Genomic DNA, 27,371 nt, shown 5'->3' with positions numbered 1-27,371 from the left:
TCTATCTCAAGAAAAATTATGTTCTTCACGAGTAAGATTAGTGCAGTTCATTGTGTGAAATTCCACAGTTATCATATCCTCAAGTGAATTTAATAAAGCTCAGCCTTAGCAGCTCTTGAACTGCAGCCAAGCATTTGATTTGTTCTATTTCATTTTATTCATTTCAAATGCATCTTGCTCCCATCTGGAATAATAAAAACAAACAGTTCAAGGAGTTATTGTGTTAAAAAGGGGCAATGAAATAATGGAATATCCTCTTCCAACCCCCCTCTCCTCACTCTGCTTGTTTGAGATCCATTTCAGAACTCATGTTGCCATTCCCTAATTCCTCAAAGCCAGGCTGTAAGAGGATTGTAGGACAGATGTTGGAGCCCTCACACAGCTGAGCACACGCTGCCTCAGCCATGCTCAGTGTTTCAAAGCCAAACTACTGTAACTAATAAATCATGCTTGGAGCTGAAAGCAGATAATTGTATATCTTGTATACAGGAAGCATCAAAAGCCTTCAATTCCATTTTCCTGGTTTAATTGTTCCTGACAGAATTATTCCTGTCTGCTTTTAATATCCAACCTTCAAGATAAGTTTCTGAAGAGGTTTGATGCACTCATAAAACAATCAAGATTGTGTCAACTTCTCAGGGGTTTCGCTGCAACTAGAGGAAATTAAAATAAAAACTACAGCATATTTATGAAATAAAGATGAATACAAAAGTTGATGAACCATACAAGTGAGCAGCAAACACTGTTCTTGGGGCTTCACCCCAAAAATGCATACAAATAGAAATATTGAAGCTATTTACAGCTGTAAGTAATTTGAATTTATTGGATATTTATTCATGTGAGTAGTGCATTCATAAAGAAAGTCAGGATTCTGATTTCCACTCTACCACCTCTCTATTCTTGAGGATCCTAAAATATTGCAATTCCACTGAACAAGACCCAGAGAAAACTGATCTGAAAGAACCTGGTTTTGAGTCCCATGACTGGAGTATGTGACTTTCACAGATCCCTTGGAACTTGAATTATTCTATTATTCTAAGATCTTTAGGAATTCTGATGTAAGAAATAGATAAATATTGTGTGACCCACCAACAAATCCAAAATGGTTGTAATGTCCAAGGTTTATACCTTGTATTAATTACTTTGGTTATGTCAAATTGCCACAACACCAAGTGCAAGATCTTACAAATATCTGGATCCTTACACTCCCCCCACCATAATTTCAATATATTAATATAAAAATGGGAAAACATAGGAATAAGAAAATCTTGAACCATCCATTAAAGACAACAAAACAAGAATCTCACAGTGTTAGACCATACATGTATTATTTTCCAACACAGAAGAACAAAGTCAATATTTGATGGACAGGCAATGAAGTAACCTGGGTGAAAATTTGGCCAAAATGACAATGCACAGAAGTGCTCTTACAATAACCCTGATGAAGAAAGGGAATGAATCAGGGAAGGTAATTTAGCAGGGACTGATTCACAGCTTTGGCTGTACAAGTTTCTTAAAATGCATTCATCAAATCCTCCAGCCTCTTATTTGCAAAATCAGTAGGTTTGATGATTTCCTCGTGTGTAAGCAAACACCAATCTGTTTATCCGTGTTTTTTAAATTAGTCACAATGTCATTTTGCAAGATTAAAAATCTACTCCAGGCTGCTGAAAAATCCATTCAGCCTCATCCTTCTAAACAGCAGGAAATGTCTTTGAACACTGGCTAATAAAGAAAAGTTTTAGAAAATTACCCCATCCTTTTGTTTGTGTATATAGCTGTATACATGTATGAGCTTCTACAATGTATAAAATAAGAATTAAAAAGATAAAAAAGATGCAGTGTATCTCATGAGACACTTCTGAAAAGCATCAGAGATCTGTATTTGGATAGAGCAGCTTCCTGCTATTTGAAGGAGGAAAAAAAACCAAGATTTTCTTGCGGGATTTTTGGTAAATCCCTTGTTCCCACTCAGGTGTAGAAAATATCAGAGATCAAGGTGACTCAGCACGGGCTGTGAGCAGGGAATACAGCAGAGCTGATCACTCTGCTAATAACAAACCTCCCAACCTTTCCAGGAGCAGCAGCTCTCACCGAGCTCTCACTGAGCTCTGAGCTCAACTCGAGTTGGGAGAAACACTTCTTGTATAAATTGCAGTTGTTTGGGCTTCTAACTTTGAAATCAATAGCAATCAAAATCTCAGCAGGCTGGAGAAGTTGTTGCTTCCCTTCTGCTAAGCTTGAGAACATAATCCAATGTTTTCCTCCCCTCTTGAAGTTTTGTTTACAAATAGACTTATTTAAACAGAAAAGCCCTTTTCCACCTTCAGTTTGATTCCTTGGTGTGCTGGCTACAGATAGTTTCATGTTAAAAACCTCCAAAAACAGAGACTTTGGAAAAGAGAAGACAGAAGGTAGAAAATACTTAGGCTTCTATAGTGTATAATTTAAAATATCTCTATGTGTTTAGGTAGTTATAATAATCGGGTACTGGCAAGCAAAAGCACTTGCTCTTCAATTTATTTTAATGCATTTCAAGAAATAAAATGCAACAAAGCTAGAAGGCAGTTTATTGTTATACAAAAAAACCTGTAATTTTACATCAGGTAAGTTTCATTTTTTAAAAAAAATCAATCTTTCAGTACCATCTTTAGGAATTAAAATAGTTTCTTTGAGTTAAATAGCAAAGAAAACTGTGCCATATATTTTTCCAAGTCAGAGTTACTGCTCTTCCCTTCCAGCTCCAAACACATTCTTTTTTAAAGGGAGGGAAACAATTTTTGGCAATCTGCAAAAATCAGGCAACAATACAAATAAAGACACCTTACCTTTCAATCCCAATAAACCTGATCTGAATCACTTTTCAACCCAGATGTGAACACACAACCAGATACAGAGTTAGAAGGAGAATTCTGCTGCTTTTATCCATAATGGATAGACACTGATGCAATTAATAAAATATGCGACTTAAATGTGACTTAAATGTGACTTAAAACTGCATCTGCAAAGATCTTTGATGTGGCACTTTGGATTTTGATTCCATTTCTCACCACAGTAATAATTACAGACTGAAAAGATCTTCTTTTCCTCTCATCCCTTTCCATCCTAACTCCTCCTGAGTCCTGCTCCTGGTCATGACCTCGTCTGTGCAGACACTGGCCAAGTTTGGCTGTTAGAAAAATCACAAAATTTGGAGTAAATTCCAATTATTCCTAAACATTCAAAGGAAAGGACTTTCCAAATTCCAGTCACCCTTCTGAAGTTCATTTGCTTGTCTGAAACAATCTGGAAAAGACCAGAATTTGTCCCCTGTTGTTTTTTTTCATACAAGAGAGGGAGAGAAAAACCATCAGCACATGGATGGTTCAGATCCAGACCTAGGAAAAGTATTTTTGTGTGGGGAAACCTATGAGAGGAGACTTTGAGATCACAGCCCAGGAGAAAACAGAGAACAGGAGCAGAGGGCACTTCATCCACCCAACAGGAAAGGATGGAAACAATGCTGAGAAAAACAGACCAAAATTCAGCTCATAATTCTTAGCTGGAATTCAATGATGAAAAATCAAACCTCATACCTCTGATATCATCATTCAGCTTTTATTGGAAATAAGTGATTTCAGCTTGAATAAACACCTTCCTTGGAAATGAGAACACAAATGAATGAAACCTATTTAAAAGATTGCAAAAAGTCTATAATGCCCCTGAAAAATTCCTGATATCACATTTAATATCCATCTCTATGCATATAAAAAACTGAATTTGATTTACATGTGTCTATTTATGAAATAACAGAAGCTCACTATTTGGAGAAAATACAAAAAAGTCATTTTGCTACATTTTCAGTGGTAAAATGTAAGAATATGAGTCTATTCAGTAGAAAAAAAAATTGTATTTTAGAATACTGAGAGACAGTATTGGAATGAGTAAAATAACCCAGTGAAAGAATCATAGCACTGAAACTCCAACCTGCACTTTTCATATTTGTATCCCAACCTCCAAATCACCAAGAGTCATTTTCTCACATATTGAGAGCCCAGTACATTCTCAGAAGGGAAGACAAATCTTCCCAAAAATCAAATAATGTGGCAGATTGAAATCCTTAGAGCCTGGCTATCTTTCACAGCAAGAGATATTGGGATGGGCACATCTCTGCAGCTTCAGTCTGAGCAATATTTACTGCCTATAACCTTTGCTAATTGAATGTGTGATAAATGTGTGCACCCTCATATACACAGGCAAACAAAATACACACAGAGAAAAACAGAAACACTCTCACATGGAAGCATCACTGGGAAATGTGCAACTCTTGGAATTCCTGCTTAGATTTCTTTGGAAAAAATTGCAGACAAAATAAATGTGCTGCTAAAGAGTATGAGCATATTCCTTCACATTTCTTCTTGTAAAGCTGACATGTGGTTAAGTTATTTAATAATCATAACTCTAAACACTGAAAAACACAGTTTCTGCAGAGGCTTGGTGGTGAGCATGCATTAAGCAAACAGACCAGAGGTGGATTTAAAAACAGTGCTTCTCCAGAAGGTACACAAATATAATCGTCAAACCAAATTTATTTTAGAAATAGATAAATAAGACATAAAAGGAACAGTGCTCAGTAATTCAATATGAAAGCAAAAATATATATTCAAATCATTTGTTAAAAAGATTTTACAAATAATATGTAAGACCAGGATACACCATAAATATATGTTTTGTGGTAAAATGGGAAATCACCAGAAAAGTGTAACACAAAAAAACCCTGCAGCATTACAGTTCATGTTAAAAATATAATTCTATTTACATCACAAACCAGCTTTGTTCCTGACAGCCCCCTACTGCCCTTCAGAAGTCCCCCACTCATTGAACTCAGGAGGATTTAAATCCCCCAAAGTTCCTGCAGTGCCTCTCTTGCTCTCAGGGGTGTTTGAGGTCGGGTGGGAGGGAGCTTTGGTAGACACACAAATCCAGAAGAATTCCACAATAATTGGCAACACAGCACTGGGTGCAAGCAGCTCATCTGAGAGGCAGCCCTAGCAGCCATGGGATCACTGACATCTCAAACTGGCAATAAATCAAGAAGTTTTCTTTTTGTTCAGCCCCACCTTGCACTGAAGCCACCCCAAAGCTCTGGGTTCTCCCTGCAGAGCACTGAGCAATGAGCACCAGAGAAAAGGGGGAATTTCTTGGGAAGTTTACACTGAGGTGAAAGCATGATGGATATATTGATATTCCAAAGAAAATATAACGAGCTGTCAAGTTCAAAAGTAACATTTGGTCAACTCGGTGATTTTTTGCTCATAATTGACTCTGACTTCTAAGCAGTCAGAAAAATAAAAATATTTCTGTAGGTGAAAATATTAGAGAAACAGAGTTGGTTTGGAAACACAGGTATCTAGCTTTGACTCAGGATACTAATAGTATTTAAAACAAAAATCATAGAAATTTTTGACTGGCCTTCATGACAGAGAAGTGTAGAAATTGATATCCAGCACACACACATATTTGGTCATTAAACATTCAGTTTTCTTGAGATTTTGATGAACCCGTTCAACCATCAGGAGGAAACAAACTCTGACAAGTTTTATACCAGTCTATGAAAAAACAACTTTTTAAGTAGTGATACTTAGATGTAAGAAAACAAAAATTGAAAAAGACAAAACACATGAAACTGAGCCACCTAAGAGGTTTCTGGCTTTCCCTTAGTGCATTTGGAAGGTTTTCATATTTGGCTGGGCTGACCCATAAGAGAACCAGGGGAGGGAGATTACTGATTGGGACCTGTAATTAAACCATGTGATGTACCTTTTATTTCATTTATGTAACTTTTGGAAGTTTTAAAATCATCCTAGATGCTTTTATTGGTAGACTGGAATGATAGGACCAGTGCAATACTAGGAAAAAGTTAGAGCTTCTCGTAAGTTAAAAGCAAAGAAAATCAAAATGAAGTGTATTTTTCTCTGAAAGCAATAACTGGCACATCTGGTACAAGAAAAGTACTTATCAAAGGTTCTCTTCATACTCAGTGCAAGAAAGTAGGCACTTCTAGAGGGTGTGCAGTCCTAAAATCAAAATAACCTGCTACAGTCTGTCTATGCCTTTCACCACCAGAGGGAAAATCTGAGGGCAGCTACATGTTCACTTGAGATGACTAAATCACATTATCTCTACTCAGTATCCCTTGATTTAAAAAAAAAAAAAAGAAAAAAAATTTAATGTAAGCATTGAAATTATTTGGTGTTTGTCTTCATCAAGCATTAAGTTCATGTACAGGGGTTTTATCAAAAAGGAAATCCAAGCTGATTCTCGTGAGAACAGAAATCCAAAGAGTCAAAGTAAAAGCAGAAACTCAAAGCCTGTGAAATCATCCTGTCTGCCTGACAAAGCACTCTGAGTGAGGCCCAAACATCACTGAATTTCCCATCATCCACCCAGGGAACACCTCCACAAGCAGCTGCAGCAGCACCAAGCAAAATCCTGTGTACAGCACTGCTGGGATAAATGAATTTAACTGTGGCACTGAGTCAATAAAAGTCACTGCATGTCTGACCACTGGGAGTGCTGGAGGTTTCAGTTTGAAGCATAAATGCTGCAAGGCTGCTAAAAATAGGAACAGCAAAACTGTCTGACAGGTACATGAACTTCTTCCCAAGGAAATGATCCCGTCATTGGAAATGAAAAACTCTCTGGAACAGTCATAGCTATAATTATGCAATACAATATGCTGAATTACAATACGTACTTCATTATTAATAGAATTTATTTTACAGATCAAATAGCCAAATACACATCTTTTTTTAAAAGAGCCAGATAGCAAATGTGGAGCAAACTATAGGCAACAGTCATGGTAGACATTCTGCAGTCCAAGAACTGAGGCAACGTGATTATTAAGTACAAGCCTATAAATATCTTTACATCAAACATACAGTAATGTGTAAGAATTCCATGTTGTAGTCTAATCCATGAATCATTAATAACTTTTTTTCTTTAAAAGAAAGTTCTATATACTGTATACATCCCAGTTAAAAGCAGTGTCTGTATTTCATTTTATTCTAGCAAACTAATATTACATGTCTTCATATAAGTGCAGAAAACAGGGTTCTTTATACTCCTTTGCTTCCTAAGAGATTTTGCATTGCATATGAAATTCTAATATTATAGATGATACATATTAAGCATTACTCCCTAAAATGTGAGGCAATATACAAGAACTTGCAACCAACCTTCAAACAAAGCTATGATACTCAAGTTTTATTTTGTAAATGAGCCGTGCTAAATAACAAATGGTAATATAAAAAAACTTTAATTGAAAAAAAAAAAAAGAAAGAAAAAAGAAACAACAAACAAAAAAACCAACCAACCAAAAAAAAAAAAAAAAGACAAACAAAACAACTCTACAGAAGAATAAGGGGGGAAAAATAACAAACAATAGAAAGCCATTTTACCCCTATGTGCTGGCTAACAGTGAAAAAAATTATGTGTACTATTTCCTATTTTATTAAACTGAAAACCAAGCCACTGGAGTTATGACTTTTTCTTTTTAAATAAAAATACTTCAAAAGGTTAAATGTTTGGCACCTGTTAAATAGACATTATCTAGACTTCAGCAAGCAAAATGCAAATTAAATTTTCTTTTTAAAAGTTATGTGAATGCTTTCCAGTTATTGAAAAGGTGACCATTTATTACAAAATGTTGTGGATAAGAAAGCAGGAAGTACTAGATTTCACTACTACTATTGTGCCTAGAAAATGAGAAAGCAGTGACTTGATCATTTCTATTTATGATCCATAGCAGCAATATCATCATTAAAAGTATTATGGAATAGATATAAATAACACTTAATTCTTAACATGTATAATGGTGCTATAAGTGACAACAACTCATTTGTTTTTTTCTTTTAAATGCAGGGAGTATAAAGAACTTTACATTCTCTTTTAAACATATGAATAAAATTTATTGCTCCCTTTTAATATATTCATAGAAACAAAACTCCTAATTGTTTCAACTAAAATAAATAAGTGGGAAAAAAAAATAAAAATTTCGGGACAAGAAGATGATTACAAGCAAAATAAATTTACCATAATCACCAACTGTGAAGAAGGATGGGTCACATTACTTTTATTTTTCTTAGCAAAACTACGTTATAGAACACTATAGCACAACGTACTAAAACTTCTTTGTCTTTTCCTTTTTAAAAAAAATCCTTGCCCTTGATACCTTTCAGTAGGGCAGCTTGGACAGTTCATCGTCACTTCCACACCCCTCTGGAGATGAGGCATTTCTTCAGCAACCAGAGCCAGGACAAAGGGCTTTCTCGTGCTATTTCCTTGTTCTCATATTTGCTGGCTTAACATCACTGAGTACACGTACGACTTCAGAAATAACATCAGCTGCGATGGCGTTCAGAGCTGGCAAACAGAGAAACAGCATGAGAAAAGCCCTTTCCTGCATGTTCACCACAAATCCTCACCTCTGCTTCCAAATTGCTACCAGATCTCAAGCACTGTGTGGTCTGAGGTGTTCTAAGCAAGCATTTCTGGGGTGTGTCTCTTCCCAGAGCCCTACACACAGAGCACAAGTGCTGCAGCAGGAGACACAGAAATAGCTTCTCTGGATATTATTCTAAGTTTCTTACTCCTTTTTTTTGCTTTATCCACTCAAACCCAAAGTGCTGGTACAGGATTAGAGCTGTCAGAAGGTGGCTGCACTACCTAGAACGGGTTCTACAGGGGTTTTGTGGACTTCAGCATTGCTCCTAAAAACATAAATTATTTTTTTCTTTGAAGAATTATTTAACATCTTTAATCTAAATTTATCATCAACAGGATCAGTCCTAAAGGTTCAAAGAAATGAAGCCATTTTGATCAATTATTTCAGAGAAAAGAAGGCATTATCAATACCAGAGTCACCAAGACACCAGCCACTCACTGGTCAGGAAATTGCTATCAACTGCAGATTATTGAGTGCAACACCTTCTGGGAGAAAACAGGAAAATAAACAAGTGTGAAAATTAAACCAGAGTTCAGTCAGACTTCACTGTTAGCAATAATTTATAGTTAAGTAAGACATTTGAAATAGCACAGTTGGGTCTCAAGGAGAAAAGAGTAAACTTTTCAGTTATTCCACTGTAAAAATGAAGTGAAATGCACTTAGTTTGAAAAATCACATTGTTTGTACCCCAAGGCAAGTGGAGAGAGAGTTGTGTGTCATTCTGGCTTGCACAAAATTCACTCAGTTATTACTGCTGGAACCTCATTTACCAACTTCACTACCAACTCAGTCAGTGAGATCTTACTGGGAAAAAAAAAGAAAAAAGTGTCTTTGTTCTGAATTAGTTTGGTTTTTGATTTTGGTTTTTTGTCATATTCAAAATCTTTCATTATTTCCTCACACAAAACATAAATTTCTTTTTCACTCCTCTTCATGCTCTGGTTTTGCCTTCTATTGTGAAGCAAAGGAGGCATTTTCCAGATACCTTCCCCAATGCTTTTCTAGTGAAAAGTATTAAAAGAAATCACTGAAGATTTTCTACCAGTGTTGCACAGATGAAAAACATTTTCTTGACCAGCTTTACTTCAGTAGTGTTGTACATTTAAATAATTGCTTGTTAACTTCTGACTCTCACACTTTGACTCATATTTCAGTTAGAAATTCTTTTTTATTTTTTTGTTTTGGTGAAATGTATGTAGATGGCAGCAGATCAGAAGCACAAGCAAAATGACCAGTCAGAAAATTAAGGTAAAATAATGAGAATATTTAGAATCATAGTAATAAATTTTGAAATGGTTTTTAGGAAGAGCTTGTACCAATACTTATTTAAGCTAAAATTTAGGAGTAAATGTTCTTTGAGTATAATTTACTCTGTATCTGTCAATACAAAACACCAGTGCTATGTCTATCCTACACCTTGGAGCATCAGCCCTGCTTACTGATGATTACAGGACTCTAAATTAAACTCACTGTTATTACACAAAACAAAAATTCCTGCAGCTAAAGATTCACAGAACAGGTGAGTTTCAGAGCTGTTCTTTTCAGGAACACTGCAATATTCCTTCCATTCACACTGTTCTCATAGTGAGTAATGACATTTCACCACATTTTAAATCAGAAATCCAAATATCTCATAAGTGTAAGCAAGTTCAAGCAGGCAGTGACAGAAGCACAGAACTGAGACAGTGGGGCCCCAAGATGCTGAGGGCTCCTTCCCATTCAGATTTCTGTAAGGACTGTAATGTCTATGGCCACCAAACCAGCAGAGATCACTGTGGCAGCTGAAATTTCTAATCTTAAGTGAGGATAAGTTCACAGATGAGAGAATCCTGCCAGCTGAACTCCACTAATGAAGATTTGCATCAGCAAACACGACAAAAATCCATCTCCACACCTCCTCTCCTTCAGCAGCTTCCCCAACATGGAACAGTGCCCAGGCAGAGCAGCTGAGTCCACTGACAGAGCAGACACCAGTGGGATGCAGGGAGAAACCCCCAAAAAAACAGAAAATCACAGGTGCAGAGCACAGTGCACCTCCCAGCTCCTCCTTCAAGGAGCACTAAAGCTCCTCAGTGGCACCAAGTCAGAATTATTTTTTTCTGAAGTCGAAGATGACAACCCAAAGATCACAGGACCCTTCCTGAGTGACCAGGTGTAAATTCCCCTGTCCCTAGAGTGTGCATTCTATTGTTTTCAAACAAAAGGCACATCTGAAATAGCATTCAGTAAAATAAAGGGACAAGAAGAAGGAGAATGCACAGCAAGTTCTGACGACTCTTTACAGCTTTACCTTCTTTGAATCAAGCTGCCACAGATAAAACTGTGCTCTATAATTGTGCATGTTTTGACTAGACAGGCTGATACCTAGACAGACATTTGAAATGTCTGAATGTTGTTTTAAAGTGCATGAGCAAAGATTTCAGGTTTTGAAATTGTGTTACGTGAAAATGAGACTGAAGAAAACTCCTCTCCCTTCTTCTCATCATTCCCATGCAAATGCAAAGAAAATTAGAAGATTCTTGTCAGTGTGGAACACTTCTCACAGTTTCCTCCCACTGAGGTGAATGTCAAAAATAACTGAGCTTTTACAAAGCTTGCAGACAAATAAACTTTAAAGATGCTCTATGTTTCTGCACCAAAGAAAATTTCTGTGAGACCCACGACTGCCAAAACAATGGAAATCTGATAATATGGAAAGTCAGTTTGATTTTTAGAACACTCCAGATATCCTAGTTTGAAAAACATTATTATGAATAAGCTCCTTCATAATTTATCACTTGTTAAAACTCCTTTAAAAGAATTATCTCTACTACATCCCCCCAAAAGCATGCTACTCTGAAGGTCTATTGTTGCTGGAGTTGATTAACTCCAAGTTAAGAATAATATCAGGTAAGTTCAGAATAATATCAGTACCTCTGCCCCTTGCCCTTCCTCACATACAAACAGAGCAAAATATAACTTCTCTCTTACATTAAGAACATACTTTCCTTCTTCAGTTTCCTGTAGTTTATGGTTCAAAGTGTCCTCAGCTGCTTCAGGAGTCTCCAATTGCTTCTCCATAAAAATTTGAGCTGTGGTACTGCTGTATTTATTTGCCCACATGACCACTAAAGAGATATTTTTGGGTTTTTTTAGTAGAAAAACCTTTCCATCTTTGCTTGCATGCTTTTTGAGTACAACTGCTATAATGACTTTCTGTCATTTTATAGATCACTTAGACAAATTTAGCAGTAAAGCAAAGGCATAATTTCCTTTCTTTAAAGACCTGAATCAATACCATTCAGACAGACACAAAATTTAGAGCTTCCAAAGAAAACACATATTTTTAGCTGTAATACAATATTATTTCAAATATCTGAGTAGAAAGTCTTGCATGGACAAAACTAACAATAGTTGAGATGTGCAGCCTATAATATCAGTTCCCATTACAAACTGAAGAGGCACTTGACAGTGAACAGAATTTTCTTCAGGCTCCTTCAGAACTTTTGGCTTGTAAAAGACCTGCACTATGGTAAAAGGGATAAATGATGAGATTTTCCTCTCACATCAGCCACCTTATTTTCACTTCTCAAACTATCACATCTCCCTTTTTAACTGAACTGACTTTCAGTTCTCCAGCTTGTCCTACAGTTTTCTGCAAACTCAGAGAGTGCCTGGCACAAAATCCCCTGAACCACAAGAATCCTGTTGGTGTCTGAGCTGTGCCTCAGGTTTATTTGCATTTACATTTGTTTCTCTTTTTTTTGCTGGTTAACAGAGACAACTCTCCAGTAGCCCATCCTGAAACACCTTCCTGAGCCCCCCAGGAGATAAAACTACCCAGGGTACAAATACAGAGCCAGGAGTGAGACTGACTTTTAAAAGATCTGTTGAGCTTTAGGAAATTCTTTACTCGTTTTTACTTACCAAGAAATACAAATTTCATTTAGTCACAGTCCAACACAACACAAAGAATTTCCTCTGTTTGCCCAACTTATGTAAATAATGCATTAATGAAATGACATAAATTTAATTTTTTAAAAATGTGAATTCATGTGTTTAAAGGTGAATGCTGTTTCCAAATTAGTGTAAAGGCCATTGTGGTGATTAGTTACCCCTCCTCCAAACAAGGGGGTCACCTTCATGCAGAACAATATCCCTAAAAGAAGGATAGCTGCAATTTTAACAAAATCAGTGCAAGCAGTAACAATCATCTCATTTCTTATCTCTTCAGCATATCATCCTAACAATGTTAGGTGCAGCTCTGTGAAGACAGGCTGATATCTGCTGGTGAGCATTAAAAAACCCCACAGTTCTATTCTGCTTTTCCAGATAGGAGCCCCCTGTCACAGACCTTTAAGGCACAGATGAAAGGAAATGCTCTTTCCCCCATCCAACTCCTGCAGAACAGAATTGCTTCCCACGCCACTTTCTAGGTTTTCAGTGCCTCAGAAGGGACTTTGAGAGTCACGAGCTTGCTTTCTTTGTTGGCAGCATTAGTGCACGACAAAGTGTGTTTCAGCAGACAATGGCAGAACCTTTTTGACTCACAGGAACTGTACCAGAACTCCATTGAAAAAAAATCACTTAGATCAGGCCTGCAGAAATGCTGAAAACAGCACTGCCCTCTCCTCAGAGTTATGGGAGTTCAAATAGATGAGCAAACTGGCAAGAGGTTTTTCTGATATGTAATGTAACTTACCGCACTTAAATGCATTTCTCAAAAAATGTTATCCATAGTGATATAGATTACCATACAATTAATGTTGTTAAAGGGAACAAAATAGAATAAAATAAACAACATATCCTGAAATTTTCAAAGATATGGTGATTGCTCTGAATGAGAAGCTTTTTTTATGCATGGTGTTATCATTACAGTTGTTATAAAACAAAGTTCCCAGAAAAAAAAAAATCAGCAGGAGAAAGAAATTTACCATACTTAGTCATGCTGAGGATTTGTTCCCAAGCAATATATTAAGTTAAGCATATTAGCAAATTAAAAGATATTATCAATAATAAATTAAACACTCCTGAAGTAAGTCTTACTTCAATGATTAATTCCTTGACCAACTAAAGCTTAACTAGAAAACCATCCCCACTGAAAACTTTGTGATACTTGGGAAGAAAGAGAAGTAAACAGAAAAGTTTTATTAAACTGTTCAAGATATGAATAAATATTAGATTCTATTTCCAGTGACTTAAAGCTTTTCTATAGGGTCTTGAAGAATAAGGAGTACTTGAGTTCCCAATTTATTTTTAATTTTAAGCTGAGGATTTTTTTTAGACATTTCCTTTGTTGCACTGCATTTCTAAGAAGCTAATACCTGGTTTATCAGGCAGAGTAGCAAGTAAATGAGACCAATTGTGTTGATGCTTCTAATTTTTCCCTAACTTTGTCTGTCAGCTGTGCCATTCCACCAGATTTAGGGCTCCTTCCAGGCTGAAAATGGCACTGAAGCTCTTGGGGGAAAATCCTCGCCTGCTCCTGAGAGACCTTGAAGCAAAGCTACGCCCAAATGAAGGCTGCAATTCCAGACTCCATTAATATTAAGAACCACTTAGGGGCTCCTGTAAAGCTTTATTGCTTTCCACCTGGCCTAGATAGCTGGGATGCTGGAGGGGACAGTCCCAGCCGGAGCCTGCCCGGCTGCTCAGGAGGGAAGTGCCATGCTGCCATCTGCAGTCAGGACACACCACAGGGATCCCTGCCTGCTCCAGCTCCTCACAGACAACGCTCCTTTCCCTCCTCATTTTCTCCCTCACCACTCAGGAAGCTCAAATTGTTTGTTTGACAACGCCTCGGTCGAATAAGAACTTTCACAGTTTTACTCCTTGCAGGAAAACTCGCAGCGCTTCGACCTGGGGTTATAGGATTGACAAAGCAAGGAGGGGAGGAGGAAGAAAGCACCTTAAAATTTTAAAACCTTAAAATTCCATTACCTGTCTGGTGTGTATGGGGCCTGGGGTCTTGAAGCCTCCTTGACAGCTGCATTCAGAAACACTGTAAGGGTCCGAGCTGCTGGATGAGCACTTGGAAAGTGAGTCACAGCCCACCACAAAGGTGTTATCTAGAGGCAATTCCTGAATGACATGGTGCTTCTTGGGGGGTACAGGAGTCTCAGGTTTAATTTGAAAGGTAGGCTGTGGAGAAGCAGACTTGTAGTGCTTTGCTAAGTCTGGGCTATCAGGTTTAAATGTGGTTGGTGTGGTGGCCCAGTTATATTTTCCCATAGTCTGTTCTTCTAGCTCTACGGGAATGTCTAAAGTGCCATTTATGTGCTCATGGCCAGGATCATCAGGCTTAGACTCTTCAATAGTCACAAAGTTGAGGAGGAGACTCTTTGGAGAGCGCTTCTTCTTCTTCTTCTTTTTCTTGATCTGCCTGTTCTCTTGGTTGGGGGAAACCCATTCACCACTCTGCTTATTTTTTTGGACAACCTTGTGCCTGGGCGTCTGGCGGCACCGGACTAAAGCGGTAACAAAAATTACCAGAATAACTGTCATGGTGCCTGCAATAATGGCAATGATGATCTTGACATAATCATTGGTCTGAGGGGTTATCTCACCATCCCCAATGTTCTGGCCCACTGGAGTTTCCATGTTCCTACGCACCAGCTCTTGCACGTAGGAGCTGTTGGTGACGGTGTCGTTCACAAACAGGTGCACAAGAGCTATCGTGTAAAGAGACTCCGGCTGTCCCAGGTCATTCACCTTGATCACCAGTCTGTGCAAGCCATGATCGGATCCAATTACCTTCTCTTTCAAAGTAATATTGCCTGTTAATTGGTCAATGGTAAACAAGCCCCTGGAGTTCCCACCTATGATGCTATAGCGGAGCTCTGCGTTCATTCCCGTGTCATTGTCAACTGCAAAGACTTTAGTGACTACAGACCCTGGGCTGGCTGACGTTGGGACAAGCTCATAGGAATAATTAGATGAGGGAATAACAAAAACAGGCCTGTTATCATTTACATCAACAACATTGATGGTCACTTTGGCAGTTGAGGAACGCTGCAGTCTTCCTCCATCCACTGCTTTCACCTGGAAAGTGTATGACCCCTGCTGCTCCCTATCAAAGGTAATATTAGGCCTTATTACACCAGTGAGTGGATCTATAATGAAATTATCTCTACCATTTAAGATAGAGAGGGTGACCGCAGCGTTGTCTCCCGCGTCAGCGTCCGTAACCGTGATAAGCCCCACTGTGCCATACATGGGCAGGTTCTCTGGCACATAGAAATTGTATTCACTATGTGTGAAAGCAGGGCTGTTATCATTCTGGTCCAGCACTGACACCGTCACGGTAGCATTGGTCTGCAAAGGTGGCATCCCGTTATCCTTAGCCAGCACAGTGAAAGAATACCTGTCTTGCTTTTCTCTGTCCAGCTTTCTCACCGCTGTCAGGATGCCTGTGCGGCGGTCCAGGTTGAAAATCGGGGGTGCATCAGAACCCAGGATGTAGCTGATCTCAGCATTCCGCCCGCTGTCAGCATCTGTGGCACTGATCTTGGTTAGCTGAGTACCAGGAGCGTTGTTTTCAGGGATGGAAAGGCCTATGATGGGCTGTGTGAAAACCGGGGCGTTGTCGTTTTCGTCTTTAATTTTGATCAGGAGCATTGCAGACTGGTTTAAGGGAGGCTTCCCTGAATCTGAAGCCACTATTTTGATGGCATATTCCCGTGTGGCTTCATAGTCCAGAAAGGTGGCTGTCTCCAGGAGAAACTGATTATCAAAGACTGGTTTTAGCCTGAAGGGGACATCGTGATCTGTAAAACAGGTAACTTTCCCATTCTGATCCGCGTCCTTGTCCATCACCGTTATCAAAGCAATTTTTGTATTGAGGGGAGCCTTCTCAGACAAAAGCACTGTCCCATTCACAGGGTTGATGATGTACCTCGTGTCTATGGATGGGACATTGTCATTGATATCTGTGACATTAACAGTCACCGTGGCTCTGGAGGGAGTGGAGCTGCCATCACTTGCCAGAACAGTCAATTTGTGCACAGGAGATTCCTCCCTGTCCAGCGGCTCCCTGATGGTGATGAGACCCGTGGTGTTGTCGATGGCAAAGAGCCTTTTGGCCAGGCTGGAGATCTGGTTGCTGAAATAGAAGTGGATTTGTGCGTTGGAGCCCAGGTCAGCGTCGGTGGCGTGGAGCTGGGACACGGAGGTGCCCACGGGGGCATTTTCGGGCACGCTGACCTCGATGTCGTTCTCCTTGAACACCGGGCGGTTGTCATTGACGTCGGTCACCGTCACCTGCAGGATGGCAGTGCTGGACCTTGGGGGGCTCCCACCATCTTCCACTTTGATTTTCATCACATAGGTGTCTTTCTGCTCCCTGTCCAGGATCTGCTGGACAATCAGTTGAGGCCACTTATCTCCCTCAGGTGTCTCAGTTATGTCAAGACCGAATACATTTTGACCCTACAAGACACAGAAAGGACACACTTCAGCTTGGCAGTGCATTTAAACACAAAAATATCACATTATTTTTCTGAAATTGTCATGCAATACATATTTATACATAAACTCTATACAGGAATATACATTTTTATATTTATCTTTATTTTTCCATATCTAATTTTGCTTTAAGCTCCAGAGCCTTGAGAAAGCTTCAGAGCAAGTATGGCAATAAACAGATACTCTAGAAAAAGAGGGAGTGTGGGAGTGATGGTGATTTTTTCATCCAGATCCTCTATTTCTGAAGAAAAGTTATTAAATTCCTGGACAGATGTAATTCAGTTTCTCAGTTTTGTGAGTGAGTGTGGAAATAAGGAATGAAGCCAAAGTTCAGTCACTGGAGGACCTATTCCAATATTCAATTTCAAGGAAAGCAACAAAGATAAAGGGATTATTTCTGTGTTTGTGGAGCAACTCTGGACATGATCTGAAACCATTAGCATGAAAAAAACCTCCAAAAACAAACCAATATCATCATTGATAAAGTGGTCACTACATAATTCAGATGTCACATGATACATACAAAACAAAGTCCTAACAGTTCCTCAGAAATATATTTAAAAACTCATTAAAACTAGTCCTGTATTCATCACTATTCTATTTGCAATGAAAGTTATAATCCCAGTGAAAAAAAGAAGATCTATTTTCATTTCAAAAATATCACAGAACTGCGAGATCAATTTGAAAATGATCAATATTTTACATGGGGTTTGTTGAACATTTTTGGAACTGCACCAAAATGCTGCTTATATTGCACAAACACAGCTTTTTTAAAAAACAGTAGTGCTGACAAATGTGCTGAAATAAATATTGGAATCTAGAAGTAAATTCCCTCTCTCTTCTGCTGCCTCTTCAGACAAACAGGAATTAAGAATAGTGTAATTATCCTCTTTTCTCACATGCCATCACTTAGAGGAATGATGAAAAGGCAGTTTTCCAGCCACATCTTCCATAAGGGCAGGGCTGGAATGCAGATGGCTAATGCTGAATGCATGGGATGACCAGAAAAAGAGAAGGCATAAATAAAATTGTGGACTAAATAGGAGTTTCTTTTTATGTGTAATATTTGTAATAATGAACAACTGTTCTTTCTCTGTTCATTGTTCTCAACTTTGACCGTCACTCATGTAACTGCCACAGAACCACAGATGGTTTGGAAGGGACCTTAAAGATCTCTCATTCCAGCCCCTTGCCACAGGCAGGGACACTTTCCACTGTACCAGGTCCAGTTGTGCTCTGAACTGGTTTGTGTCACCCCAGAAAAAAGCAAAAGAAAACATTCCCACTGTTCAAGGTTCCTTATTTCTCATTAGTTGCAAAATATTTGTATTCCCTGTATCTTGCTGCCCACCAGTAAGTGAATGCACTTGCAGTTTCTGTGCACTTCTGAGTGAGGCTGGGCTTTCACTGATTTGTTTTCTCAAAGCCAGATTTTGACCTTACATAAGCCATCTTTTATTTCATGGGACAGAACTATTCATCCACACATCCAAAATTACTGTGCCACTTTGCACAGCATTTGTGGCAACACTAAGTTGCAACTGGGGACAGTATAAAGTAAGCTGGAACTCATTTTGAAGCAATAAAACAAATACAGATTTGGCTTCTTTAGCAGAAGGCATGAAAATATAAGCCCTGCAAATTGTTTCTAAATAAAGATATACATTTTGAACCAATTAGGGTAAATTTTAGAATGGTAATTCTATGCTGATAGGAAGCAGAGCGTGAGTTTCCTCTTCATATTCAATCTGGCTAGCAGTTATTTGCAATAAATTTCATAATTACTAAGAAATTATGAATTATATATTCTACGTTTTAACATAGATTCCAGAGGAAAGAAAACAACAGAAGCCAGAGTAAAAGCAACCTGTCAGCTCTCTTTACTTCTTTATTTGTACACAAGCTGACAGATGGGCACTGATTATTCTGTCATTGGATCTCACAACTACAAGAACTTGGTGCAGACTTTGAATTCACGTGGCTGTCCTTGTGTGTGCCCATCTCTGCTTCTCTTACCCAGCATGGCAGAGGGGTTTTTCATCACAGCAGATGAGTTTGATATAAAATATGGTGCTTTAGTTCCCCAGCACTAGCAGTGAATGACTAGAGCACAGAAAAGACTGCAAAGAACTCTTGCAAGTTCATTATTAACACTTCAATAATTTTCTATGGAAAAAAATATTATCCATGTCTATTTCTTCATATTCATTACAGGTTTAGACATCTTTTTAAACCACTGAAAAACCCTTACAGAGAACTAGACTTTCTCTTAACTCTAGCAAGACTATTTCATGTTGCTTAAGAGATAAGGTTAGGTGTGACATGCTGCAAATTAACAAACACATTTCCTAGGAACAGATAGTTCTCACATTCTAAACACTCAAAAAAATTGATGAAGTATTCAAGAAATTTCTTTTTAAGATTATAAATATCTAATTATCTCCATTATTAACAAAAAAATTGAGACCTAAAATGAGAAACCTGAACAAAAACCTTCAGGATTAATTTCTTCATGTTGAAGTAAATGGGTCTATCATCATTAAAAGTTCAGTGAAGTTAAAATTTCCATTAGGGTCAGATTTCTGTTTGGACAGAACTGCACCTCAGTCACCACATTATCCCAGTGGTCTGAAGGATTTGTCCACACTGGGAAGGGCAAGGGTCCATTGGAAAAACGCAATAGATAATTAACAGTTATAGAATACCTTTGCCCATTAAAAGATAGAAATAATCTACTCCATCAATATCTCTACCCTTACAGAAGAATGGGAGTGAAAAATACCAGATATTGACTTTTTAAATTTAAAAATACAGTTTTAGCACTAACTACTGGAGGCAAACCAAAGTCGTGTCCATCTCAGAGCCTGGATTAGGTTGAAGAGGTTCTGACCCTGCTCACAAGATCCCTCATGGGATCCCTCAGGAGCACTGAGGAGCTCTGTTATTACCTTCTCCAATTTTCATAACAGCCTTTTCCATGGATTGGCACACACAGTCTCCCAAATAATGAAACTTTCTTGTGGAACACTCCCTGCTGTGTATATTTACCTGGTCATTTGTAATGGATCCAAATGTCCTTTTCGGAGCTGTTTTGGGCTGCCATGTGAATAGAAAATTAGAGAGTATTTTAAAAATTGCAACATTTAGGTGGTTTCATAAATACATCATCAATGACACACGGACACACGGTGTGGTGAGCTAGAACAGCTCAAGTTCCACAGACAGGACTGGATGTGACAAAGTGCACCAGAAGTCTCCACACAGATATTACAGTATCACAGCATTTCACTTCAGGATTTTGTTAAATCTGTGGGGTCCTGCCTGCCTGGACATTGTTGGGAAGAATGGGATAACAGATCAGCTTCTGGTTAATGCTGATAACGGAAACAGGGTCCCCTGTGCTCAGAACATCCCATGGATTTACACTTGTAGAGCAGTAAGTTGGCAGAAAGCAGGAATTTCTCAAAGTGGGGAAAGGAAAGAATATTGTGCTAAACAATGCTACAAACCCAACTGCTTGTAATACAAAGTACTCAAACAGAGAGAGGCTACCAGTGATTACTCCTTAAAACACAAATTATGTAATTGTGTGTAACTAGCATCCATTGTTAGCTGACAAAGAGTGGATCAAGGCTGTCCTCAGTCTGCACTGAAAAGAGATTCTGAACCTCCAGAGAAAGCCACAGGAGCAAAGCCAGCTCATTGTTTTGTGGCTACAGTTTCACCCTACACTGATTATCAATACTTCAGGCACTGTAAATGACAAACACTTCACATGATGTCCTTGGCTCAACTGAATCTCACACAGAAGTCAAGGGCCATGCACAGATCAAACTTTTACTCATATTCTACAGTAACTCATTTCAATGACTACTGCAACAAGCTGTACACATTTATTACATCTTAACAATTGTCTTAAAAGGGAAAAAAGAAGAAGAAAAACATTAAAAGGTTGCCTTGTAATCAGAAAGTAAATCAGTAATTCATTAAGTAATTACTTAAATAAAAACCTCTGGTTGAAATGTATCTTTGAGTCCAAAGGACCCTCAAATCTTTTCAGAAAGTCCAGAAAATAATGCATGATTGCTAAATGATGGCTATTTCACAAGCAACAACACAGAAAATCTCTGCAAGTCTTCAAAAAGACAAGTCCCAGACACTTTTTCCTTGCCTGTTTTTGCCAAGATATATGGAACTGCTCTGTGGCTGTGCTATCAGCAGAGAAGAGAGTAGAGCAGCACAACTTCAGTTCTCAATGCAGAAAAACACACCACAGTTACACAGTGGACAACTTTTTCCTCTAAAAGTTGCAAATTAAACTTGTATTTTTCTTTCAAAGGAGATGCTTTGGTTGTGAAATTGTGAATTGCCAAAGCCAAGTTAACGCCTTAAACACAAAGTATTCCACATGGTAGGCAATAATGGATTTATGTGTCTGCAATGGGTGCATATGAATGCACTCACATCCAAAGCACCCTAAGTGGTGCAGCTCTAATAAAGGTCCCTTGTCTACTGTTACTCATCCAGTGTGCAATTTGCTGCCCATGAATTCTAGAAAATTACCATTTGTTGGACAGCTGTCCTGCCTAAAGACTCCACAGCCACTCCTCTCATGCCATCCCACAGCTTACAACCCAAAGTTACTGGAAATAAGTGTCATTAGCACCAGCAGTTACCTTACAGACTGAGTGACAGAGCTTCAAAGGAGAAAAATAACATTGCAAAGGTAAGAATTTTTTATAGTGCAGACCTCAGCAGAGTTGCTCACAGATTTGAAACACACTCTTTGTCAAAGCAATGCAGCCTTTTAATTTGTAGGCCAAGATTCTTAAAACTTGTGTTCAATTTATGGTTTTCTGTCAGTCCATTGGTTTCAGGTCTACTACTTTAGAATTTCAGACTTTAGAAACTAACCATTAGAATGCAACTTTAGGAGCTAAATTCAGAATTGCAATCTTCAAGCAAAGTTCTTTCATTTAGAGACACTTTGACCAAAACAAGGGCGGTCAACAGTTGCAGGTAACAGCCAGGGAGGCAACCTCCCCTTCTTATCTCCATTATAGTTGTTCAGCAACATTCACAGACATCCTACTGAACAAAAAGTTCCATTTTCAACACCCTGAGGATATTCAGATTAAGGTATTAATCATGTTTGAGCTTTGCTCTGAATTCCCAGGATAAAGCTGCAGACACCTGACTTGCCTTTCAGTCTGTTTCTGCCTTTGGAGTCTCACTATAGATACATAACGAAGGGAAAAAAATAGGATTTATATCAGGCAACAATACATCCAACAAGTGCATTTTGATATTTGCATTATACAGGGTGACAGTTACATATTTGCTCTATTTCCTAGCTGGGAACAGGCACAGAACCGAGGATGTGTGAGAAAGAGAAATAAATGAGTACAAAACTCCCTTTGCAGGGGAGCACTGACAATTCTGTGCAGCTGCTCAGAACAGCTCCTAAATCACAAGCTCGTTTTGCCTGGACAGCCACAGGCAGTGTCTGAGCTCCCAGTGGCACATTTGGAGCCTGGGGTGACACTGCCAGGTGCTGGTGAGGGGTGAACCTGCTGTGCCCTCCTGCTCCTGAGCACATCAGGCAGGAGGGGATGAAACCTGGCAGGCACTTGTACCCCAGGAAACACAATCAACCCCGACAGCTCTGAAAATCCCTCTCCCCTAAAGCTGGGGCTGGGCAGCATCCCCAGCTCAGTGATTTCAGTGAGAATGGGGGTCATGGGTATGTGTGGATTCTGTTCGTGGCAAATGGGATAAAAAATGTAAAATAAATTGAAACCCTTGTGCTTTGCTGAAAAGGAGCAAAATCACCTGAAAAATCAACATCCATTAAATATGTGTAGCTTTTATCTCAGTCCCTCCTATACATACATGCACACACAAATTCATCTTTAAACTCAAGGCACCTTTGTTAACAGAAATCCATATCCTAACCTTTGATGCTGCAGCTTTTCCAACAAGTTGTTTAGCAAGATTGTCTTCTTTGACCTAACACCCCTATAAAGGGAGAAAGCTGGGAGAAAAATCACTGTATCTTCCCTTTCTGCTTACACTTCTAGGAAAATATGCTGACAAAACTTCCATCTGAATAGCAGGAGCATCTCACACACACACAGAACCCCCCACACTGCCAGAAAAACAAGGAAGTTTTTTAATGTGCAGGGACAGCACTTTAATGTGCATGTGTCACTGTTTTATGAATATTGATTAAAAAATCCACAGCCTTAATACAGAAAATTCACAACGCATTAATAGGGTGAGAAAAAATCTCTAGCAGAAAAGAGTTTACATCCTCCAATTGGAGATTTCTCCCAGCTTCCACAAGCAGGTTTTAGGAATTCCAGCCCTGCAGAAATGACCTGATCATCAGCCTCTCCCAAGGCCTGCACTCTGCAGGGTTTTGTAAAAATCAAAATAAGAAAGAGAGTGTGCGTGTGACATTTAACTGCCACAGGATCAGTTTTGCTTTTGGAAGAAATAAAGCCATACTTTTTCAAGGAATGAAAACTTATCCTTTTTTTATTACTTTCAGAAAATAACAGTGAGACTCCCATATTAAATTGTAAAAGAGTGTGACGTGTGCAAGATGCCACTTCACTGCACATGGGGAGATAATAAATAATACTGCAATTTCAGAGTAATAAATGGGAGACACTGGCTGAGAAGAAATACAGAGACATTGAACTCTCAAACTCAGCAAATAAAAGTCTTTTCACCATACTGATCAAGGAGTGTAGGACATAAACCAAAAATGTATTTTCTGGTGCTGGATTTCTCAGGAACTTGACTTCCTCCTCCAGTGTTACTGACTCCTATTTATCTGACTCACTAGAACAAGAGCAAGATAAAAAAGAAGAAACATTTCTTTACTGTAAGGCAGCAACTTGAGTCTGAAAGTCAATTTTGAAAAGAAATCTCTTGTTACCTGTGTGTATTGAAAGTTCTAGCAAATAAATTGTCCTGACTTTCCAGTTAATGAGTTATATTCTGAGAAAGTGCTTTCCTGTGAGTTTGGGATCAAGAAATCTTATAAGTGTATTTGATTTATACTTCAATATATAGTCTTACTCAAGAATATATTCCTTTCTAAAAATAAAAATCAAACTCCAATTTCACTCTAATTGAACACATTTGAGCTATTTCTTGTCTTAAAATCAGAGTTGGAATTGATGTAACTGATTTGTAAGAAAGAAAACAAATTTAAGAATATTAGAATGGCATATTTACAAGGGAAACACCAAACAGTCATCATTCCATTCCAGCTTTTCTGCTCACTTTTTGTGCACTGCTTATATTCCCTAATATCACTTCAGCCATGAATATAGACTAAAAATTATGGACAATGGACAGGGATTTTCCACCAAAAAGGTAAAAAAATCTAAGAAAATCATAAGTCCATAGAACACAATAAGTCAATATTAAGCATGAAGAACAGCAGCATCAGAAGGTAAATACAATATCCATCTGCTGCTGCTCAGGTCTAGATTAATCTCAGCAGGTAATGTGAATCCTCCAATAAATTGCAAACTGAGACAAACCCTCCCACAGCTCATGGGAAAAAAAGCATAGTGGTGAATGTTAGGGGTGAGGGGAGTGATGGGGTGGATCTCCTCAGCAAGTTCATGCCAGAATAAAAATAAATTACACAGCTCAGGAGTTATTTAGCAATATGTCTGCCCTCTCATAAAGTGTGCTATTCCACAAAAAGCAAATTAAACACAGGCAGGTGAAGCCATTTCTAACCCAACCCAAAGGGGAAATCCAAGTTTTCCCAGGTCTGGGTCCACACAAAGCACTTTCCTGAGGTTCATTCAGTCACTGTCCTAGAAGAGCTGTTCCCAAATAACAGCTCACACATTGCCTGTGCTACAATAAACTCTGTCATAGGCACACACTGAAACTGGACCTGAGGTCTCTTCCTCATTGAAAAGCTTGAGCAGCTTTGGGGCAGCTGCCACAGCTCCAGCCAGGAAGGTGCCAGGGTGGCAAAGCAGAACTGAAAACTTCTGAAAACTTCTGAAAGCTTCCTCCTGCCCCTCCCACTGCTCCAGTCTGACCATAACCCCCAGTGAAACCCAGAGTGCCCAGAGAATCCATCCTGCTCTGGCCAAAACAGCATCTCAGGTTGGGACCAGGGACAGGGAGGGGACAAAGCACCCTCTGGGGATGGCAACATGCTCTGAATAATTCAATGTGAAGTTCAGCCTTCATACTCAAAAAAAAATGTAAACAAGCGATTCTACCAGAACAAAATCACTAAAAATTTCATCTTTAAATCTAGCAAGGGTATATTAACTTGTGTCCATCATCTGGGAAAATTACCATTAGCATGGAAATTAAAGCACAGCTCAAACAATTTAACTTAAACAGTATTTAAACAATTTTCAACTCAGACACAAAGACTTGTCTATACCTTGATTTGTCCCCTTAATTATATTTTTCCTTTATCTTAGAGGGTTTAGCATATTGTTGGGATTCTTGAATATTAAGGTATTAAACTGTGAACAATAATTCAATTTATTATGTTGATGAAGCAGTCAGCTAAACATACAGTTGATTCTGAATTTTAAGATTTGGTTGGGCATGTTGCTATTTTTAAAACATGCCTAGGATGTTCTACCAAATACTACATCTGTCATTATTCATCAGGCTCACAGACACTGGAAGAACACAAAACAAGTACTCTCCAAGACAGGATTGAGTCAATTTGCTCACAGAAATCTGCAGGACTGCTCTCCACAATAAAACAGGTTTCAGTTGTTACGTGGATTCAAAATAGAGAACTGTCTTCACATCCTAGGGTGACACTATAAAACTCAATTTTTTTATGCATTCTACCTACAGAGTCAAAGCTCTGTTTCCACACTCAATTAACTTTTCTGGTAACATAAGAAGAGACCTACTGTGGTTATATGTGGAAGCACCCATTGTGAAATGTAAAATTAAGTGAAATCTGCTTTGAAATCCAGCAATATGGCTTTTAACAAAACAACAAACCTAAACTAAATTAGAGAAAGTGAGTATGACAGCTGAAGCCATGGAGCTTCCAAAAGGGCTAAGCATTATTAAAGTTTTTCCTTATTATGCTCTTAGGCACAATCTGATTAGTTCCAACAGCTGCCCAGCAGGAAAAGTCAGCCCATCATTCCACAGGAATATTCAAATAAAGCACCTTTAGCTTTCAGTGATGCCAGATCCAGGTAGCACACAGCACTGCAGCATGAGTTCTTGTCTCCTGATTTACAGTGATGCTCAATATTTCAAATGCAAATCGTGGCAGAAGCCCCTGATCAGCATAATATATAAGCTACTAAAACCTTTCCTGATGGATAAACTTGTGCCATCTGCAATATAAAAAGGGAAAAAAAAAAAAAATGGGGGGTGAGGGGAAATCCACTGTGCATAAATGTTACTCAAATCTTTGTTAGAGGCAATGAGTAACAAAAAAGGAATTTTTTTGCTACCTTGCTTGTGAAACTCAGTAGCCTGAAGCATATGCTGTGCTGTGACAAATGTGCCATTGAACTTTAAAACAAGATTCAAAATAGATTCTGAAAGATATAGAATAGATTCTTCACTGCTGTTTGCAGAACTCCTGTAGTATTATCTGAATATTGCAGTGCCCTGCATGTGAAGATAGGATTTAAACAGCCACAGCCACAGAACTGACTGTGAAAGGTTCAAACCTGGACAGAGATTTTCAGCCAGCTGGAACCCTGAATCATACACTCCATCATCAAAGAGTTCTGAAGTTATTATTAAAGTTAGTCTATAAAAACCACACAGGTTTAATTCCACAAAGGGAAATTCATTTCTGAAGAAGGTTTGACTGTTCTTCCAGTTCCTGGACGTGGGAAAACTTAGGAGAAAATCCTATTTCTATATTGCAAATTTTTCTGCTACTGGGTAGCAGAACAAGTTCTGGTTGTGTCTCTGGCATTTACTTCCCACTGTAGTTCAAGCATATACACATTTTAAATATGAAGCAAATTAATTTTATTTCTACCTAACGTAGCACAATGGGCATGGATATTTGTGAAAAATGTCTTTGCACAATTTCTCATCTCATCCATGAGCCTATAGAACTGCATTTTAAAGTTAAATTATAAAATTTAATAAAATTCAATTCTTTTATCACTGCATCCAAAACACATCTCAAAGACAGAGCTGTTTTCATAGTATAAGAATGCCACCAGTGGGCTGCTGTAAGCAGAAATTAAAACAAGTAATCATCACACAATGTAATGTCTAATACTTTGACAATATTCTGAACACTCAAATTTCAAAATTCAGAATTTTTACAAAATGCCACTGGAAAATCTGCACATATGAGGGGAAAAAAAAAAAAATACTAGAATCAGCACTGCTGGGCAAGAAATATGCGAGCCTCAAACTGGCAGAAGTTCAGGAACAGCTTGAGAAA

The 27,371-nt window shown here is 38.5% G+C and overlaps 1 protein-coding gene across 3 annotated transcripts in view; it reads right to left on the bottom strand.

The window, feature by feature from the left end:
* The window catches only part of PCDH11X (protocadherin 11 X-linked), a 415,202-nt gene that overhangs the window by 335,234 nt on the left and 52,597 nt on the right, over positions 1–27,371 (bottom strand). Inside the window, exons 3-5 of one of the 3 annotated variants that reach the window (XM_033072215.1) lie at positions 19,976–20,023; positions 14,405–16,891; positions 4,551–8,403 (exon numbers count right to left, since the gene is read on the bottom strand). In XM_033072215.1, coding sequence (XP_032928106.1) covers positions 8,398–8,403; positions 14,405–16,891; positions 19,976–20,023 — 2,541 coding nt within the window. In that variant the 3' untranslated portion in view covers positions 4,551–8,397. Of the gene's footprint in view, positions 1–4,550; positions 8,404–14,404; positions 16,892–19,975; positions 20,024–27,371 lie in introns of those variants that run through there. The other 2 variants (XM_033072213.1, XM_033072214.1) reach the window with 2 other exon arrangements.

Source organism: Catharus ustulatus, chromosome 14, assembly GCF_009819885.2.
Source record: "Catharus ustulatus isolate bCatUst1 chromosome 14, bCatUst1.pri.v2, whole genome shotgun sequence".
NCBI classification, from domain to species: domain Eukaryota; kingdom Metazoa; phylum Chordata; class Aves; order Passeriformes; family Turdidae; genus Catharus; species Catharus ustulatus.
Note: the sequence above shows the minus strand (reverse complement) of the source record. Positions and strands in the feature narration are given on the sequence as shown.